This window comes from Eublepharis macularius, chromosome 1 (genome assembly GCF_028583425.1).
Source record: "Eublepharis macularius isolate TG4126 chromosome 1, MPM_Emac_v1.0, whole genome shotgun sequence".
NCBI classification, from domain to species: Eukaryota; Metazoa; Chordata; class Lepidosauria; order Squamata; family Eublepharidae; genus Eublepharis; species Eublepharis macularius.
Genome location: NC_072790.1, coordinates 232715331 through 232736054, shown reverse-complemented (window position 1 = coordinate 232736054; position 20724 = coordinate 232715331). Strand labels below are relative to the sequence as shown.

The window sequence follows — 20724 nt, the reverse complement described above, 5'->3', positions numbered from 1 at the left end:
TCTCGGTCCGCCGGGGCCGACGAGGAACCGGAACGGAACCGAGCCTGACCCTCCTCAGCCACGATCGACGAGGGTTTCGGGTGATTGAAGAGGTACGGGCAATCATCTTGCTTTAAACGGTAGTACCGTTCCACCTTCTTTGCCGTCGCGGACAGGGACGCCGGCGCCTGCCAGAGCGCGAGAGCGTTATCAACAAAATCCTCCACAGGGGGAAACGCCACCGACGCGGGGGACCCGGAATACAGCGCCTCCAGCAGCTTACTCTTGGGCTTGGAGGTCGTGGAGGAGACGTCTATCTCCAGCGCGGCGGCCATCCGCACCATTTGTTCGGAGAATAGCCTGTAATCGTCATTCGGGGACGATGAGCGGGGCCCACCCACGGTGTCATCCGGGGAAGGATCCGAGGCCGCGTCTGAAGAGCACTCCGACGGTGACGCCAGACCTTCATCATCCTCGGAATCCGAAAACTCCGGCGAGGTTTGCGTCGGAACCGAAGACCGGTGAGCGGTCGGGGCCGACGGATAAGTTGCAGGAACCGGCGGTCGCAGAGGTAAGCCCGGAGGTGGAGGAGCGGGTGCTGGGAGCCCGACTGGCTGAGCCGGAACGGAGACCATCGGAACCGACGGATGTTGCAGGAAGGGCAGCGACTGCTGGAACCACGCCACAAAATCCTGCCAGGAGGTCATGTTCCCAACCCCCGCGACCGGCTGGCAAGGGGGCAGAGGAGCAGGCACCGGGGCAGGCCAGCGAAGAGGCATCGGAACCGACGAGGTAGACGGCAGTGGAACGGAGGCCTCTGAAGGCGCCGGGGCGGACGGCAGGGAGCGCTCAAAAGATTGGAACGGTTCCGGGAAAGGCGGAAACGGCATAAACTCCTCGGGAACCGACGGAGGAGGCGTGCAAGGAGGCGACGGGGTGTGGAGACTCACCACATCGTCGGGTATCAGGACTGGTTCGGCCGGAGAACCAGGCAGCACAGTCGGAGCTGGGGACAATGCACGGTCCTTGGCCCTCGACTTCGCCTTGGCCTTCTTGGACGGGGGCTCCGAAACAGCCTCCCGAACCGAAGGCTTGGAGGAGGACTTCGGCTTGGGCGCGGAACGCTTCTTGGCCTTCCGGCTCGAAGGACGATCCCCGGAACCGGAATCAGGACGGGCCTCCGGAACGGGTTGCCCCGTCGGTTCCGAGGGGAGCGGCTCTGGCGACTTACGAGACGGCGCCGGTGACGGAGCGGCGGAGCGCGGCCTATCTCCCGAAGAGCCTGACGGCTTGGGGGGGAGAAGGTTGGCATCCCACAAGAAGGCACGGAGCCTGGCCTTCCGATCACTCCTTGCCTTCGGAGTGAAGGACATACAAATGGAGCAGCGCTCGACAACATGCCCCTCGCCCAGGCAGATGAGGCAGAGCTCATGGCCGTCCGAATGGGTCATCTTAGTGCCGCATTTATGACACTTTTTAAACAAAGATGTCTGCGACATAATGAACGGTATCTCCCGACAGATGACAAGGGGAAAATACCGACCAGCAGAAGAAACGATCCAAAACTCCGAAGAGACGCTTGAAACGAACGCTAGACAATAAGAACCTTTTCGACGGCGGCGAAAAAGGAACTGAGGGAATGCCGGGGACGTTCGGATATATATGCATTCAAAATTGGCGGGAACACCGGCGCGCATGCGCGGTGGATCCGAACGTCCCCCTCACATCTCTTAGAGCTAGAAAAATCTTTTCCGCGGCTGGCCTGCGCCTGCGCAGTCCCAATGTGGGGCTGCACAGAAGGACGAAGACGATCAGCACGTAATGCAAGAATTTGGGGTTAGATATAGATGGGACAGTCATAGCTAGTTTACCTTGCCAGCTGGGCTGCTGCATTTCCAGATGGGGATTCAAAGCAATCAAAGGAGAATCTCTTTACTCTTAACCAGCAAGCATTTCAGCATCCCTCGTTTACATTTTCTGCTGCTTATGAATTATTAGCATTGCAAACATACAGACTGAATACAATGTCATTTTTAAATGTGGAAGCTGTGCATAATGGCAGCATTAGGGCGAGGCCTTGACCTCCCTGTTTGTTGGTCACTGTGTGAAACAGGATGCTGGACTAGATGGGCTGCCAGCCTGAACTGGCCTGATGTTTTTATGGACATCTTTCTTAAATGGACCGTGTTGAAACTGTTTCCCATGTTCTTCTCCAGTGCTCTTTTTATCTGGCGCCACGCTGGGATCTTCTACATCCTCTATTAGCCCAACTTTCAGAGTTTTCTGATGATTTTAAGGTTCAGTTTCTGCTTGACAACCCAGATGGGGAAATAACTGAAATAGTAGCAAAGTTTCTCTACAGTGCCATGGCTATACGCCCTGACAAGTAATATTCTGTACTGGTTTTGCTGCACTGTTGCCCTGTTCCTATCTGTAATTTTATTCTCATTCTGTATGGACTCGTTTCTGTATTTAATATCTTATATTTTATATATGCCAATAAAGGCTTGCTTGCTTAAATAAATAAGCCACTCCTTGATCCCTTCAGGCATTTTGCTTAGGAAATTTCTGGGGATTTAGGGGCAAAATCTTGGAATCGTTTGTGGAGGGGAGGGAGTTTAAAAGGGATGTGATGTTGTAAAGTCAGCCATTCAGTCTGTCCCCGAAGCTGCCATTTTTGTCCAGGGGAACTGTCTGGATATCAGTTATATAGTAATAGGAGAACTCCAGTTCACACCTGGAGGTTGGCAACTCCAACACTGCTGGCGAGAAAGGGTTTCAGGTGGGTAGCTGTGTTGGTCCGCAGTAGCACAGCAATATTCAAGTCCAGTGGCACCTTAAAGACCAACAAGATCTTCAGAGTATAAGCTTCCAAGCATAGTGGTGAAGTGGTTGGGCTGCAAATCAAATTTCTGCTGGTTTGAATCCCACTATCACCACGAGCTCACTAGGTGGCCATGGGTAAGCAACTCTTCTCAGCCTCAGCTCCCCAACTGTATTGTGGGGATAATAATATTAATTTTGTTCTCTGCTCTGGGTGGGGTGCTAATCTGTCTAGAAGAGCGGATATATAAGCTCAGTGAACAACAATTTAAAAACTGGGCAGGGCAAATGGATGGAGGGCTATCACCTTCAGGGGTACCAGGCACCACTCCTTTTAAAAAAGGAGAAGGAATCTCCCATTCTTTAAAACACTCTCATTGCAAAATTTAAATTAAAAAATCATTAAAAAAAAGACTTGCCTGGAGTGAATCAATAGCTCAAGCACAGCGCAACAACTGCTGTCCCTACCGGGGATACAGTCCTCCTGAAGGTAAAGAATTTAGTGCTTTCTAAAGCCCTTCCTACCACTTCCATGCCCTAAAATCGAAATCGTGCATGTCCATGTTGAGAGACGGTCTTTACACCTTGATTTTACACAACCGTCCTTAAGGCAATTTACGTGCCAAAGAAAAAGGCAAAGCAATTTCCTGCCGATCTCCCTCGGACGGCCTCATGTGGAGGTAGATCCGGAGGGCTGCCTGGCCGCTGCCCAAGACGCCCCCACCCATCAAAGGCGGCGGGAAATTGCAGGGAGGCGGGTCTCATCGGGACCCTGGCGTGGCACGGGGGCGCTTGGCGGCGGCTGCCCCTGAGCGTAGCATTTCACACACTGGCTTTCTCGCCCGCCTTCTTTCCTTCCTTCCGACGGCCACCGCTAGGAGTCAGCTGGCGGAGGAAGCCTGTAAACAGCCAGCCAGCCAATTGCTGGCTATCATTTCAAACCCGTCCAGCAGGTTTGAACTCTTTAACGTCTCTCTGCGTGGCTGGAGCAGAGCCGGAAAGTTCAGTGGGACTTTGGAGCTGAGCAGCCCTTTCTGGTGCGAGGAGGAGGCGAGAGCGCGCGCCTCCGGTGGGCATCTCCGGGTCCCCGGCCCCCCTCCTGACGCAAGATGAGGAAGAAAGAGCCGGTGAGAGGGGACACCCCTCTGAGAAGATCTACCCGCCTCCAGCAAGAGAGAACTGGGGAGCAGGTGAGCATTATTGGCGGGAAACAACTCTGCCAGGGAGGGGCATTGCTCAGTGGCATAAGAGTGGCTGTACAAAGTCCCAGGTTTTCTTGCTTTTCTTTCTTTTTCTTTCTTTCTTTCTTGCTTGTTTTCTTGCTTTCTTGCTAACTTGCTTTCTTACCTTGCACAAATAAATATTTTTTAAAAAAGAAACTGAAGTCCCAGTTTCAGACCTGAGCATCTCCCAGTAAAAAAAAAAAAACATCAGGGAAGAACCTTACACAGCTGCTGTGGGTCAGAGTAGACCCCCCTGGGTGAAATGGGTCCAGGGTCAGGGTTGGTGTAAAGCAGCGTCCTAGGACAGCTGGACAGCTCCCCATCCATCCACAACACCCTTGCCAGCTGCAAGCATGGGTGGAAAAAGAATACTACACATTTTGTAATTGCTACATTAAGACTCCAAAGGCGTGCACAAATTTAATAAACACATTCTGATTGGGTGTGTGTGTGTGTGGGGGGTCAATATTTTAAAAAGAGGTATGCGTGTAGGACCAAGGAGTTGTCCAATTCCCCTTGCCAGAATTTTGTTCGTATTTATTGGGCTGAGGACCCAGCACACATGGTAATTAATGTGAAACAGGAAACACGAATGTGAATTCATTTAATGTGTTTGAACTGACTGCATGTCTTAATTCATTTTGATAAAATTAAATTTTAATTAAAAACAAACAAACAAAAACCTGTCACGCAAGTACCTAAGAATTTGTCAGTCACCCTTTGCCAGGAAACCTGGAAGGCAGGAATGGCTTGAGAGATTCTAGCAAAAATTGTCCACATTTTTTTAAAAAATCTTATTTCATATAAAGTAAGAGGGACAGAGACTTCTAAAAATGTAAATTCAGAGAAGGAGCCTAATTTTTTTTTCTCAGTGACAGGTTTCCATAGAATCCCGTATTTAGAACCTTGAAAAAAATGGATATTTTGACAAGCCAATGTGTTCAGTGCCTTAAATCTTAATATTTCAGGTAAGGCTGAATCCTGGCCGCCAAATTAGACTCTTTTGGAAGTTGTTGTAACTCAGTGGTAGAGCTCATGCTTGTAGAAGGTGGCCCTTTGCCTGTGGAATATCTTCCCCCTTGAGACTCACTCAGCACTTACCTTACTCTCTTTGAGGCACCAGGCCAAAACATTCCTTTTTAGGCATCTTAATTAAAGGGTTGATCTTTAAATATTGCATTTGTAGTATATGTCTACCCTGTTGTATGAGACTCGTTTTAAACTGCTCAATGTTTTATTCTGCATTTGTGCTCAGACTAGATTTTTAATGCTGTATTTTTAATACTTTATTATTTGCGAATGACCCTGATGGTGTTTTTATGTTTGTATTTACTTTGTAAGCCACTTCAAGCAGGTTCTCTGGAGTGGCGACACACACGTTTTTTACATAAATAAATGTATGCATAGTCAGGGAAAAAGTAGATAGCAGGCACTGTGAACTTTCTCTGCCTGAGGACTGGAAAGCCACTGCTAGATAAACTTGGTATAAGGCGGCTTCATATGAATTCTGCCATTTTGGAAGAAAATATAACTCAATTGTTACATTTGCATGCAGCTTGGCATACAGAAGGTTCCAGGATCGAAATCTGGCATCACCAATTGAGGAAGTCAAGTCGTGGGGGGTGGAGGGGCTTTCTCTGCCCGAGATCTTGGTACACTGCTGCCGTTCACAGTAGATGATGCTAAACCAGAAGAACCTGTCATCTGACTTTGATATAGAACTATAAAACAGCTTCGTATGTTCTTTGCATGGGCAGGAAGTTGCTGTGAGTGGCCGAGGAGGCGGGGAGAGACCTTCTTGAAATTCATATCTCTTTGCTGCCCTAGAAACATCTGTGCAGTATGTCTGCAACAGGAAACTCCCAAGAGAGCCCAGCTGCCTTAACTGCAACTTTTTAACAGTTGCAAAAGGCAGGCAGCCTCTGTTTACACCGTCTGCAGGGGCTTTTTGATACCATCAGTCAAAGCATCCTGGATCACATATTGCGTGATATTCCTGTACGTCCTTTTTCAGTGACAGCAGCATAATATTTTAGTGTGCTTGCTAAAACTTTTAGAATTGCAAAAGGCCTTTACGTTTTTTTAACCCAGTGTGATCTTTCTGCACAGGCTTTTGAGTTGGGTTTTATTTATTGATACATATTTATGCTGATTTTTATGGTTTTGCGCATGATTTGTAAAGAGCCTTGACACTCACAAGGTGGATGGGGTTTTTTAAACTCTTAATAAATGTGAAAAGAAACCTTCTTACCAGCACATACAATATGCAGAGGAGACACTAAATGTTGCTAGGTGGAAATACGTGCATTAGACCTGAATAGCAAGGAGGCACTCAGTCCACTTCTGTGTATGCATTTATGGGTCAGTATATTAGTGGGTAGTAGATCAGATTTTGGGATGGATCAACCCATCCTCTATGTAGTCTTCCTCCAGCCTAAGGAGCGGTCCTCCAATTTTAATTGCTTTTCCTCCAATAGATGTTGCAGGAAGGCTCCTTAGACTGGAGGAAGGCTTCCAACCTGCACCAAAAGGAAAGATGGGGTATAAATATTTTAATTAATAAATCTGTAAATAAACATTGCTCAGTGCAGTAGGAGGATAGGGGTGGGATCCATTTACGCTGATTCCCTAAGTGCATTGTCTGAAGCATTTCTTTATACAGCATATAATTAATATATGGAATTTGATGCAATAAAACGTAATGATGACCACTGGCTTAGGTGACTCTAAAAATACGTTAGACAAATGGATGGAGACAGTATTTAAAAGCTAAGATAGCTACATGGAAGAGCAGGGTAGAGCTGTTGCTTTTCTGCCCTACTTGTGCGCTTCCCAGAGATTTTTGTTTGATGACATTTGGAAACAGAATGTTCTCCTAGATGGACCCTGAGACCAGCTGGGTCTGTGTTCTTATGTCTATTGACAATAATGTAGAAAATGTACAAATCCATAAAAAAGAATGCTGAAATTGTTCACTGTCCTGTTGTTTTATCGAGAAGATTTTAGATAATGGCAACTTAAAAATTTTTTTTTAGCTGTGTTATTTTTTTGTGTAGAAGGGTGCGGCTATGTTGCTTTGCATGTCGCTGCTGATATAAAAAATATCCATTGGGTGCAATTCACATTCTGCATTGGGAAAGAAAGCATTGACCCTAACTCCTAACCCACACCTCTTCTCTAGCCTGTTTAGGGCAAAACTAGACATGGCTACTACAAGAACTCCATCACCATTCTAGAGCAGCTTAAAAATGCAGCAAAGCCCCAAACCTGACTGGGCCCACAGTATGGCGCTCTTCCCCCTTCAAGTGCCGAAACAAGGCAGGAAGATGTGGCCATTTCTGGCACTTGATACGGCTGGGCACAGGAGCACCTCAGCCTGCCATGCTGTGGGCTTGCTCCTCGCATCATTTTTAAATGCCTTTAAAATGGCAGCAGTATCCTTGTGGTGGCCATGAGGATGCCGTCACATCCACTTTGACCCTTAAAGGCATGCTAAATAAGGTTGCCAACTAGCCAGGGGAAAAAATGTCCTGTCCCCTTAATAGAGGTTTGATGAGTAAGAGGTGGGCAGTTGAGCCAGCTTGGTGTAGTGGTTAAGAGCGTGGGACTCTAATCTGGAGAACCGGGTTTGATTCCCCACTCCTCCACTTGAAGTCAGCTGGGTGACCTTGGGTCAGTCACAGCTCTTCCAGAGCTCTCTCAGCCCCACCCACCTCACAGGGTGATTGTTGTGAGGATAAAAATGACACACTTTGTAAACCGCTCTGTTGTTGTTGTTGTCATTATTGAAACTTTTCATGGCTTGACAGTAAATTACCTCACCTAATAACTGCCTACAGTTCAAACTGATATTTAAGGGACAGCTGAAGGGACCCGTTTAAAAACTGATAGCCCTGGTGCTAAAAGCAATGGGAGAAAGGAGGGGTTGTGCTGATGATAATACTAATACTAACAACATTTGATTTATATACCACTCTTCAGGACAACTTAATACCCACTCAGAGTGGTTTACAAAGTGTGTTATTATCCTCACGACAATCACCCTGTGAGGTGGGTAGTGCTGAGAGAGCTCAGAGAGCTGTGACTGACCCAAGGTCACTACTAGAAATGAAAGTAAATACAAGAAGAGCCAGAAGAAAAGAGGAGGAGACTGTAGGATTTCCCAGTCAGGGAAACTGACCCCTGCTTACTAGCACCTGCCACATCCTCATTTGCATACAAACACTCACACAATGTTCACAAACTTTCAGACCCCTCAGAGTCCCCTAAGCTGAAGAGACTTGAACATAGTAACTAAGTCTATCCATCATTTATTTCAACTGGATAAATTGTCGGGTGTGATAAACTTGGATAATTACACCAAACGTTTCTTGACTTCCTGCAACAACTGCAATTCTTGTTCTCTCACTTCCCCTTCTGAGAGCATTTTGTTTAATTGAAACTGTGCATGCGTGTGTGCACGTGTGCATGCACCCATGTGTATACAGGGCCAGTAAGGGTTTCATCCCTTCCACATTATTGCAGCCACCTGGGCTGATTCCAGACGGCCCTCTGCCTCCCGAAACGTTGCGCGTTGCGCGGAAAACGTGAAATATCGCGTTTTTTCGCGCGAGTTTTGCGCGAGGTCGTGCAAAACTCGCGCGAGAAAACGTGATATTTCGCGTTTTCCGCGCGACGACGCGCAATGTTTCGGGAGGCAGAGGGCCGTCTGGAATCGGCCCTGGTGGAGCCAGCTACTTTCCCTCATAATTCCCAAAAGTGCCTGCAGGCTGAATGAGGTACGACACTCTGGCCTATGGGAAGCCCCCCATTTTCCTGGGGGCAAAATGGTTTCAAGACCTTTCTTTTAAAAACATGAATTGCAAGTATACAAACTCAAAAATGATATACACTGATCATATTCCAAAAAAAGGAATAAAAAACTCAGATATAAAGTCTACTAGCTACATTAAGCACAAAGTAAAATCTCTGGCTGAACATTATATGATCTCTAAGTTTTATTCTAATAATCAATAAGTGGATACCATTGTTCTACAAACATTTCTTTTCTATACTTTTTCTTTTCCCTTCGATGCTTAACAACTGTTATTTCATTCGGTAAAATCATACACCATATTTTCCTAAATCATTCATGCATATCTAGTTTTCTTTCTGCAAGACTGAGCAATTAAGATTCTTGCCTCTGTTAACATATTTAGCATCAGTGTTCTAAATTTACATGGAACCACTATAGACAAAACTAAAAGAGCCAGTCCCGCTAACCTAGAATTTTATGTACACTCAAATATCCTATTCCAATACACTTGGACTTCTGAGCACTCTACCACATAAGTAAGAAGCTTTCAGTCAGCTTATTACACTACCATTTACTGGGAACTGAGTTCAACATTCTTGTCAATATAACAGCCAGGGACCTGTAATGTTTTGCAATGTGAATAGTTTGTGTATTTTATTTCTGCTAATTAATGTGGGAGAACCCCGTGGCGCAGAGTGGTAAGCTGCAGTACTGTATCCCAAGCTCTGCTCATGACCTGAGTTCGATCCTGGCGGAAGCCGGGTTCAGATAGCCGGCTCAAGGTTGACTCAGCCTTCCATCCTTCCGAGGTCAGTAAAATGAGTACCCAGTTTTCTGGCGGTAAAGTGTAGATGACTGGGGAAGGCAGTAGCACACCCTGTAACAAAAGGTCTGCCATGAAAAGTCGCGATGTGACGTCCCCCATAGGTCAGTAATGACTCGGTGCTTGCACCTTTACCTTTTTAATTAATGTGAGGCTTTGTATATATGTTGCTATGGTTTAAAATGCAGGCCGCTAATGAAAGATGGAGGAGGGGTGGGTAGGTGAGTGAAGTGCGCTGTGACTGTATGGTAGCTGTACCCTAGGTCCTAGAGGAGGCGTGAACTGCAGTTTAGTCAGAGTACTGAGGGAAAGAGTTCAGTCAGCCAGTCTCTGTGCAAGTCTGTGTCTGTGAGGGTGAGAGGAGAGGGTTATTATGTTAGTGATGTACTGAGAGAAGAAGCCTATGTGTTTTGTCAGGGCTCGCCCCGGCCGCCACTATGTGGGGTGCCGGAGTGCCTGGCTCTGCTTCCAGGGGGGTGTCAGGGATACTGCAGGACCCTGCTCTCTGGAAGGAGGGGCAGTATACCTCACCCTGACTCCCTCTCAGTCCACTCGCCAGCCCGCTCAACCTGATCCAGCCCTTGCTCTTCCTTCCTTCCTTCCTTCCTTCCTTCCTTCCTTCCTTCCTTCCTTCCTTCCTTCCTCCTCCTCCTCCTCCTCCTCCATCAACCTTCCTCCTTGCATCCTCATATTCTCTCGCTTCCAACCACTCCATCACTCCTACACAACCCATCACAAACTCTCTCCTGAGCCAGCTTTTATAGGGTTTTCTCCAACTTCCCCCACCCTTCCTTCCAGGCTCCTTCCCTCTCCTGATGCTGCCCTCAGGCATTCTTCCCCTCTCATTAGCTTCTCCTGGCCTCTCTTGCAGGGTGGGGCTGAATGCATCCCAGCTGGGGCTTCCCTCAGGTGTGCCTCCTTTCCCTCCATCCCATCTCCCTGAGTCTTTCCTGCAGGACAGGGCTGGCAGGACCCTTCCAGGCGATGTGGCGCAGCCTCCTCTGTCTTTGCTCATGAGGAGCTGGGCTGGTCTCCTGGAGTACAGCCAACCCTCTTTGGTGGCTGGGGTTACTGGTTTCTCCTAGGGCTTGGGCAGGGGCTTCCAGTACCTCTACCCCCTCATTGGCACCTTGGACCGGTGTGTGTACCTCTTGCCCTTTGGGGTGGGGTTGGGCAGCGTGCCCCTGGCTGGTCTTTCCTTCTGGCTCCCTTTTCCTTTCCCTTGCTGTTGTCTGGAGCTGCACCCCCTCCCTGGGGCTTCCTGTGCCTGCTGCTGGCATCCCATCGGCTTTCAGGTAAGGGGGCTGTGGCAAGTTCGGGGTGCTCAACCCCGGACATGTTTGACTTTGTGGATAAAATCAGCCTAAGCGGCAAATGAGGGAAATAAGTCTTTGTGACCAAGTCTGTGTATTGTCTGTCTATAAACTACAAACTACAGAAAAGATCTATCCATCTATCTGTGCTCTGCCTCACTGAGATCCAAGGTGGAATACATACTGCAAGTGAAAATACAATATAATCAACAGCCAGGACGTTCACTGAGCAAGTAAAATAATGAACAACAGTTAGGGCATTCAGGGAAAGAGAGAGGGCACAGTAGAAGAAAATTTGAGGAACAAGCATAAAGGCCAAGTTCAGAGATGAAATCTTTCTGAAACAAAGCATAACTAATTTACATGGCATGTTTGGCAATGTGGAAAACTCTCCAGTAGGCACATGTCTGTATCGGCAGAACCGTACCCAACAGAGTACCTGCCCCTGTCCCTAATAATGCATCTTTCTGAAACAGCCCTATAATCTGAGTAAAAAGCTCTTCTGAATAATTCAGTTTTGCAAAGATTGCAGAAAGCCAGGAGAGCCATCTTTTATCCACATGCTAAAATTACCGATTATTATTTGCCATCAAGTCGCAGCCTACTTATGGCAACCTCGTGGGGTTTTCCAGGGAAGAGACATTCGGAGGTGGTTTGTCATTGCCTGCCTCTGCACATAGCCGTAGACTTTGTTGGTGGTCTCCCATCGAAATACTAACCTGGTCTTAGCTTCCAAGATCTGACAAAGGCTGGCTAGCCTTGGCATCCAGATCAAGGTACTGATTCATCTAGCCACTTTAAAATCAGGATGAACCATAATTGATTCCAATGGGGGATATCAAAGGTGCCTTTTGTGGACTGAGTTTGTCTCAGAATCCAGTCGTTTCCATTCAAATCAGATTGGTCATAGATTCCCTTCTATCCCTTTCCCCCCACCACACCCAGCTTTGGGGGAAAAGGATTTCAGGCCTTCCTTGACACTTTTAATGTGCTTTCAGTTGCAGATTTTAAAGGAATCCCAAGGCTCAAAGGAAAGGAGCATTGCTGACATTCTTCAGCCCCGGGAGAGCATCAGAGCTCACAGACAAGTTGTCCATACTAAAGAATCATTACCTCCTCCTCCTCCACCCAGTGATCCTCTGCCAGTATCAGCACCAGAAACTCCAAAAGATAGCAGGCAAGCCGTGTCAGAAAGAGACAATCTGGTGGTGAGTCCTCCTGAGACCTAATTTTGGCTGGTATAGATTTTGGGTGTTGTTGAGAGCTGTTTCCATGTGAGTATTTTGCTCTACCTAAGTGGAGTGCTGCAGTGCTGTTTTGGGTAGCATTCACATGGCGTTTTGCTTTTGTGTTTTTCCCTGCTTTGATGCGGTCTTTCCTAAGCCTAGCTTGATACGATGTTTTTGGGAAGATTTAAGTCAAAGCATCATTGGTTACCATATGGATGGGGAAACTACATTTTTGCAGGTTCCCACTGCCATTTCCCTCCAATCAGCGAAAGGCTTTTTAAAGACTCTTTTAAAAAATCTAATTGACATTTTACTATAGTGTTGTGTCTAGTCCTTTTCCTTATGGGGATATAAGGGAAAACATGCAAGCTGCACATTTCCTCTTATAACTTAGAAACAAGAAGGGCTAGAGACTTACTTTAAAAAATAAAGTTGGGAACTACTGCATTGTTGGCAATAGGTCATTAAGACACTATTATAGTACTCTACAAATTTCTGGGGGAGGGGGCGGTTAAAGGTGAAGGGGGGAAATGGTGGCAGTGAGGCGCTGAGGCAAGGAAAATCTAGGAAACACTACTGAGTTGATGCCCTATTGCCACTGCCATAGCTTCTGCATTCTGCAACATAGAGAAGTGGCTATAGTAAGCAATAGAGCTGGCTTGAAACATTTTGGTGCTTGAAATGGAAAATTTCAGATTCTAAGTTAGATAGGATGCAGGAAGCATGTGAGGGGGCTTTTTCTTTTTAAAGCTGGTATGTGTTTGTGTGTTCATTTGATGGGAGCAGAGGTGGCAGTGAGAGTACTTAATCCTTTCTCTGCTAACAATCGCTCTTCTCGGACTACTTTTCTCCCCACAGGAAAAAAAAAATGAGGCCACTGTCTTTCCATTTTTAGGCTGCAAAGCAGAGGGAAAGGGGATTTTGACTGGGAAAAAACATTTAACTCCCCCTCTGAGTCCCACAGCTGGTTTGATCAAATTCAGAACCTGCTTGTAGTTGCTTTGAATTTTTAAAAAAGTTTGAGTGATGCTTTTGCTTTGCATCTAATTTGGCTTTAACATGGGGCACAGTTTACAGGATTGACTTATGAGAGGGTCACCTCTGGCTGGCAGCTATTCAGGAGGTAGATTTATGGCCTTCTGAGTCTTCTAACAACAGCTTGACACACGCAAGTTTAGTACGTGAACCAGGCACTTAAAAAAGTATCTGCTGCTTTAATTTGTGGAGCCAGGCGGCCATTACAGGCACAGAAAACAAAGATGAATGGAAAAGAAGACATACGTACGTTTTCCTTTTCAGCCCCCTTTTGTCAGGCTGAGGAGACTGGACATCCCACAGGAAGAGGATTCTTCCCCATACCAAAACAGGCCCAAAGAGGTAACCAGGGCTGAATGAAATGGTGTGCAAATCAGGGGCCCTTCAGGAATATAATTTATCTGAACTCAAGAGTTGCCAGCAGTAGGTTGGCAGCCAGCAGGAGGGTGCCTTGCCAGTGATGTCATTACATTGCCAGCAACACACTGACGAAGTGTCGCCCGCAACACTCTAGCATTCAGTCCAAACTCCATAGTTTAACCACAGAGTTTTGACTGAATGCTAGAGCATCGCCTAGATGTAACTTCTGGTTGCACTGGAAGTGGTCAGTGTGTTGCGATGCTGGCAAACCCCCTCCCCCATTTTACCCTTAGTTTTCTCTTGCCACCCAGCTAAGCAGTGGCCGAAGGACTTGCTAGGGGCAGGAGATCCTGCACCCCAGTGGGAAAATAGCAGCCTTAGTAGATCAGGCAGAGCTCATTGAATTTTGGCAGAAATTCAGCAGGCAGAGCTTTTCTGCAAAATGGGAAAAGAGTAACCTGGTGAGTTTCTACTTTCAAGACACAGGAGCTATGGCTGGAGGAAAGCTGTAGCAATTCTAATACTAGGCTCTCTGAGATTTCATAGCTGAAAATAGGGTGATTTTTGCAACACTCCTGTTATCATGCCAAAGATCACTGCTTTAGGGCAGCTTTTCCCCCATTACACAAGCCCTCTACACACAATGTTACACATGTTTTAATAAGCACGCATGGGAGGGTAGGCACAAATGTACTGAGCCCGCCTACTCCATCTATGTACAATTACTGGCTCATGAGCACAGAGGGCCATTCTACACATTACAAACCCCTTGTGTTTGTTGGGGAACAACACGAAGACTGTATCTGATGTGCCGCTTTTGGCTCCATTGTTTAGATGGCTACATGTAATTTTTGCAACAGAGCCATGGGGCAGTTTGAGGATGAGACATTGTGCAGGAGGGGAGGCTGAAACTGCTTTGCCCTCACACACCCTGGTCATGAGCAAAAAAGATTGGGTGTATACCTGGGAGGTCCAAAACTCCCATAGCAAATCAGAAACAAAGTCCTCTTATCGTTCCCCCAACACTCAAACTTTGCATGCAGATATGCCCCATAGTCTGTATGTGCAGGACATTATTTGAAATGTTCACTACATGTATATTCTCTATGCTCACAAGCTGGCTGTTGTGTATATGCAGGGGCTGGAGCTACCTTACCTTTGTGTGTTATGTACCATCAAGTTCCTTCTGACTTATGGCGACCCTATGAATGAAAGACCTCTGAAACATTCTATCATTAACAACCTTGCTCAGATCCTGCAAACTGGAGGCCGTGGCTACTTTTCTTGAGTCAAGCCATCTCATTTAGCAGTGGGGGAGGTATTTGGGAATTTCTTGCATTTTGCAGGGGGTTGGACTAGTTGACCCTAGAGGTCCCTTCCAACCCTGTGATTCTTTCTGATTCCTATTTTCCTACCTTCTTCCACTTTTCCTAGCATTACTGTCTTTTTCCAGAGAATGTTGTCTTCTCATGATATGACCAAAGTATGACAGTCTTAGTTTTGTCATTTTAGCTTCTAGGAAGAATTCAGGCTTGATTTGGTCTGGAACCCACTTGTTTGTCTACTTTTTACACACTGATTTCAGCGCACGTAACATCATGTGGAGGGTGAAGCCTCTACTCCACCTGTGTGGAAATGTGGTGAAAGCTTTACTCCACCTGCTTTATGCCCAATCAATTTACTCTCAAGTAACCATCAATACAAACTATACCTTAAATGCTGCAGGTTGTGAACTGGCAGGCTGTAGCTACCTGGTGATGTAGCGCTCATGTGTGTTCATTGACAAGCATGTGTGCTACAGGTGAGATGCCATTCCCCATTCAGAGAGAGCTGAACCTTGAATGCTCACAATTCATGAAACATTTTTTTATTTAAAAAGAAAAAGACACTAAACAATATGTAAAGAAACATAAACAGAATATATAACAGCACGTTTAAGCTACAAATTATTACTCCTCTATATCTCCTTATTTATTTATACTGAAGACTTTATGCTCAAGATTTTATATTCAACATTTTAAAATACTAGTTTTCTAATTAGTCTACTTCCATAATAACTATTCTTAATTCCCAGCTACACAGTCAAAAAACGTCTTTCCATTTTTCCTGAAATTCTAAGATTGGTCTATTATGCATTCAGGAAGTTAAATTAGCTGTAACGAGCTTTTGCCCGTGTCTGAAACTAAGCTTCTACTAGCCAAAAGAAAAATGTATCTTTCTCTTCGAAAGCTTTCAGCAATTAGTTCTCAGACCTGTCAAACAGCTGAGTTCTTTGAACCACCTGTTTATCAGTACATTTATTTATATATAGGGTTCAATATTGCTTTGCAGGTCCTTATCAAACACACAGACGCCTGTCTAGAGTTTATTTCACTTTATTGAAAATACACCCTAGTTTTTTAATGAAGCAAGTAATTAAAATATAAATGGTTATTAATATAAATCCTATAAAGCAGAACACAGAAAGGCAATAAGAAATAAGTTTGCTAACATTTCCTAATAAATTCCAAGTTTAACATAATCAAAGTTTCTATGAAATGCATAGGTAAAGATAAATTCTCACCTAAATTCTCTCAAGAGATTTCTTCCATCAGAGCTCTGACATTCTATCTGAATTTGCATTTTATAAGTCATCATATGCAAATATATAAGAGCTTTTCACATGATAGCACAAACAAACAATAATTGGTCTGATGCTTCATTGAATATTCATAGTTTCTATTGTATAACCTTCCAATTAGTAAAAAATGACGTTATACTCGAACTTGCAAAACCAAACTATAAATCTCTGAGAAGTGTCAGAAAAAGTTGAGAGATCACTATTGGTTGAATCTCTGATAGAGGAACATTAATCTCAATAGAGCCCACTATTTTAATTAACTGTCAAAAGATTAAAGCACACCTGTTAGAATTACCTAACACATAGAAAAAATCACACAGACGGTTGAAAGTTCATCTAGAATACAAGTGCTTGGCCTAGTATTGCTCAGTATTGATTATTGTCATGTGCATTTATCTATATTGGTGCAACATAGCCATTCATACAGTTAATTCATCATTCAGTCACAGCTCGACAAGATTCTGCCTTCCATTTTGTTGCATATACTACTTTCGCTGCCACAATTCACAAAGCATTTTAACAAGACATTCTTCCCAAAGCAAAAATAAAAGCAAAATGAGGGCAGTGATTTGCCAGGCAAAAGAGCCAGATCATCAGGACCGTCCTTTGTAAACAGAACTAAGCTGGAGTGCATGTCGTACCTCCTCTTTCTATTCTGGGAGGCAGCTACTGAAGTTTGCAAGGTAGGTGGGCATTCAGCTGTGCTCCCAGTACTGCTCGGGGCTTCTGCAAACTCTTTTTGTCTGTTCTCGAAGGATGGTGTCCTTTGAGTCACGCCTCTGCTCAGAGCGAGAAAGAACAGCCTTCTGGTTCACTTCTTCCCACAGCCACAGGACCCAAATGTCGAGTGGGAAGTGGTGAAGGACCAGCGAGCCCGGCTGAGGGTCCTGGAGACCAGACCCCAGAGTGCAGAGCTGAGGGCAATGGTGGAACAGGAGGCACCCAGCCTACAAGGCATGGTGGTAAACAGGACTTTGCGGCAGCAGGCCAGGGCCGGGATCACCCCTCGGTCATGGGACCCGGCATCAAAAGTCCGAGGCAGGACGGAGGCCGACCCTCGCAAGCTGCAGAGTACGGCTCTGCCATCCAAAGCAGCTGGCAAAAAGTGGACCAAGGTATCAGCAGATTACTATTTCCATTGTTCCTTGAGCAGCAGGAAGTTCTGTGCAAATGCCATTAAGTTGAATATGCCCCCATGTAACATTACGTATATGTGGGTAGGTGGGCAATGTTTGGTTTCTCCAGCAGTGGTACCAAACAGACTTGGGCCAACGCTCTGCGTGGACCAGGTAAAATTTCTGCCTCTACCAAGCCAATGTTTCTGTACCTTTGAGGTAGAGAGAGGCAGAGAGGAGCAAACAGGTGCTTCCTGCCCTTTTCCTCTTGGCCTCTGAGGGCTGTATACAGACACATGTTAAAAAGAAGTCACGGCACATTTTGAGCTCCATTTCTAACCTTTGTGTGACTGTAGCCTCCATGTTCAGAGGCAGTCTACCTTTGAATAGCCAGTGTTTAGGACAAAGAACAGGGGAGGGCTGCTGCCTTCATGTGGGCTCCCTAGAGACCTTTGGCTAGCCACTGTTGGAAATAAAACACTGGGCTTAGCGAGAGCATGGTTCTGATCCAGCAGGACTCTCTTTAGAGTCTCATACAGGGAAGCTTTGATTGTGGTTTCCCTGATGGGATGGGCACTGTGTAGGGTTCCCAACTCTGGTTTAGGACATTCCTGACGACTTGGGGGTGCAGGCTGGAAAGGGTAGGGTTGGGTGAGGGGAGGAACCTCAGCAAGGTATAATGCCATCGAGTCCACCCTCCAAAGCTGCTTTTTTCTCCAGGAGATCTGATCTCAGTAGTCTGGAGCTCAGTTGTACTTCTGAGAGATCTGGAGGTTGGCAAGCCTAGCAACATGACAGAGTCCAAGAATTCCTGTTTACAGCAGACCCCGTAGTCTTTGGAAGGGGGGGGGGCTGTGGTTGGCATGGATGGCAATTTCCTCATTCCAACGTCTGTCCTGCTTTCCCCTCTCTTCTTAGCGACTCTTTTCCCTGCCCACTCTCTTCTTCCTTCTCTTCCTACTCATCCTGGGCTTCACTGGCTGGTTCATATGGAAACACGGAAGCCCCGTCTCCTTCTCGGGACTGGCTACATACGGGCAGTGGGCACTGAGCAGTTTTCCGAGGCTGTGGAGCAGGACAGAAGAATGCAGCACTCAATGCAGGTAAGGGGTATGTGTGTGCATGCACACTGGCCCACCTGTGTTGTGTGGGATGTGAGTGTAAAGTACCATCAAGTCGCAGCTGACATGGCAACTCTGTAGGATTTTCAATGCAAGAAACAAACAGAGGTGTTTTGCCATTGCCTGCCTCTGCAGAGCGACCCTCTGCATAATACGTGATATGGGGCCTTAGAAGGATCCAAGGTCAGAAAACCTCCGAATGTATTTACTTCTTTTGGTTAAAATATTTATTTACCAAATATTTATATCCCGGTTTTGGTTTATTTACCATGTTCCATAGCAACTATCAAAGACCCCCCTTATCACAGACTAGAAAAATCATGAAAAGGACAGTCATGAACCAAATAAAACGATCTAACAATCATAGCGCCAGGATTGCAAGCATTCAGCTGTTAAACTCACCTAAAGACTCTGGGATGGAGTTGGCTTCTGGCTTTGCAAGATGAATATCCTGGACCTAATCCTGCCATTTTTCCCCTCTCCCTTCTTTGGGTCCAGCCTGGTGTTGGTAGAGAGCATCCCAGACAGCCTGGTATACCAACCGGAGGATGTTCGCCATCTCAGCATCTACCAGGCCTGGATGGACTTACTGGCTGAAGCCAACAGTAGCGTGGATATTGCTGCTTTTTACTTCACTCTCCGAGACTCAGATATTAAGATGGAGCATCCTTCTTCCCAGCAGGTCAGTTGTACTTCTGGGGCGCGGCGCAGCAGTGGGGGTGGGGGGGACAGAAGGGCCACATGTAGGACAAGAGTAGAAATGTGGCAGAGCTTTCCCAACTGATAATGCACGGCTACTGAATACGGGAGCCACATTCAAAGGGGAATGGCCACAGGGGGTTGACTTGTGGTGATCTTGGTGTTTTCCCCTTTAAGCTCCTAGTCCATAGGAGCCCGAGGTGTAATTGTGACCGTGCCTGCATTTTGCACAGGCGTGATGGAGGGGAGAGGGAGGAGTGGGGGGTGGCAGCAGCAAGGAGCAGCACAAGAACAGGGGTATGCGGACACTGTTCCTGCCCATTCCTGTGCTGCTTGTTGCTGCTGCTGCCATGGCAGGAGCACCTTTTCTTGCTCCTGTCTACTGGCAGCTGTAGAGGCAGGGCTGGTTGTCATGTAAACCGTCCAGGTTCAACCCTCAACCAAGTTCGCATTCTGCGTCGCTCACCTGGGCAGTTTAATTTTGTATTCCTAGTCCTATTGCATTGGTATTGACATTTTAGTTCTGTATTCCTCATCGTATTGCATTGTTCGTTGTATATTTTATACTATGCGTTCACATCGTCGCTCGCACTATCATTCCGCTTGTCACCAACAGTCCTATTGCATTGTACATTCAATGTCCTATACTGTATGATTACATTTCCCCCTGGCCCTTCCATTTCTGTACTCTGTAGTCCACTTTGGGTATCAGTAAAAAAGGTGGGCTATAAATAAACAAAATATTTTTTTAAAAAAATACCACACCTAAAGACTGTTTTACATCCAAGAAAAGATCTAAAACAAGTAATAAAAACTTTAGAAAGAAACGTGTGTATATCAAAAACCATTAGTCTAAAAATTAGGAAATCACAATGGGACTCAGGCAAAACAACCTTTCGCTCAGCCCTTTCTCATCAATCCAGAGGTAATAACCCTGAATCTACCTTTCAGGGGTGTTATAGGGAGTAAGGGGGAAGTGCAAACTGTGAAATTTAAATTCAAAATATTATGATTGTGTTATTCTGCAGGGTAGAGATGTATTTAACTCACTGCTGGGTCTGCCTTCTCGGGGAATAAAGCTCAGCATTGCTGTCAACAGCCCTCAGATGTCAGAGGACGACACAGATGAATTGGCCCGTCAAGGTAATACAGACATTTTTTTAGCCATGATAGTAATCTTCTGAGGTCTTTTGAGGTGGAGGGTAGTGGTTAGTGTAGTGGACTGTGATGGAAGAAATATGAATTCATATCCCAGTTCAGCCATGAAGAGTGGCTCTCTTTTGGGTTGGGAAACAGCATGGGGGGAGGATTATCCCTTCCCTCATGTCACAGTCATTAAAAAGATTTTTTTTTAGACATTTTACACAGCGTGGTATATTTTTACAAGTTTTATTTACTAAATATTTGACTAAAAAGCAAGCACTTTTGAAATTTGCTTTTGAAACATTTTCTGGTTCAAAGTTCTCCAGAAAACCCACACCACTGTGGCTAGGTCAGTGATTTTCGCTTTCTAGATCTGGAGATCCTTTTCCACATTGATTTGTTTGCCAAGGAGTTCTTGAAAGTCAACCATGGAACCCCTGTAGGGT

The 20724-nt window shown here is 45.9% G+C and overlaps 1 protein-coding gene across 2 annotated transcripts in view; it reads left to right on the top strand.

The window, feature by feature from the left end:
• The first annotated feature begins 3761 nt into the window (after positions 1 to 3761).
• The window catches only part of LOC129338416 (5'-3' exonuclease PLD3-like), a 28779-nt gene continuing 11816 nt past the window's right edge, over positions 3762 to 20724 (top strand). Inside the window, exons 1-7 of one of the 2 annotated variants that reach the window (XM_054992636.1) lie at positions 3762 to 3992; positions 11955 to 12164; positions 13485 to 13562; positions 17028 to 17315; positions 18234 to 18418; positions 18935 to 19118; positions 20164 to 20278. In XM_054992636.1, the coding sequence (XP_054848611.1) occupies positions 3912 to 3992; positions 11955 to 12164; positions 13485 to 13562; positions 17028 to 17315; positions 18234 to 18418; positions 18935 to 19118; positions 20164 to 20278 (1141 nt within the window). In that variant the 5' untranslated portion in view covers positions 3762 to 3911. The remainder of the gene's footprint in view (positions 3993 to 11954; positions 12165 to 13484; positions 13563 to 17027; positions 17316 to 18233; positions 18419 to 18934; positions 19119 to 20163; positions 20279 to 20724) is intronic. The other variant, XM_054992645.1, reaches the window with a different exon arrangement.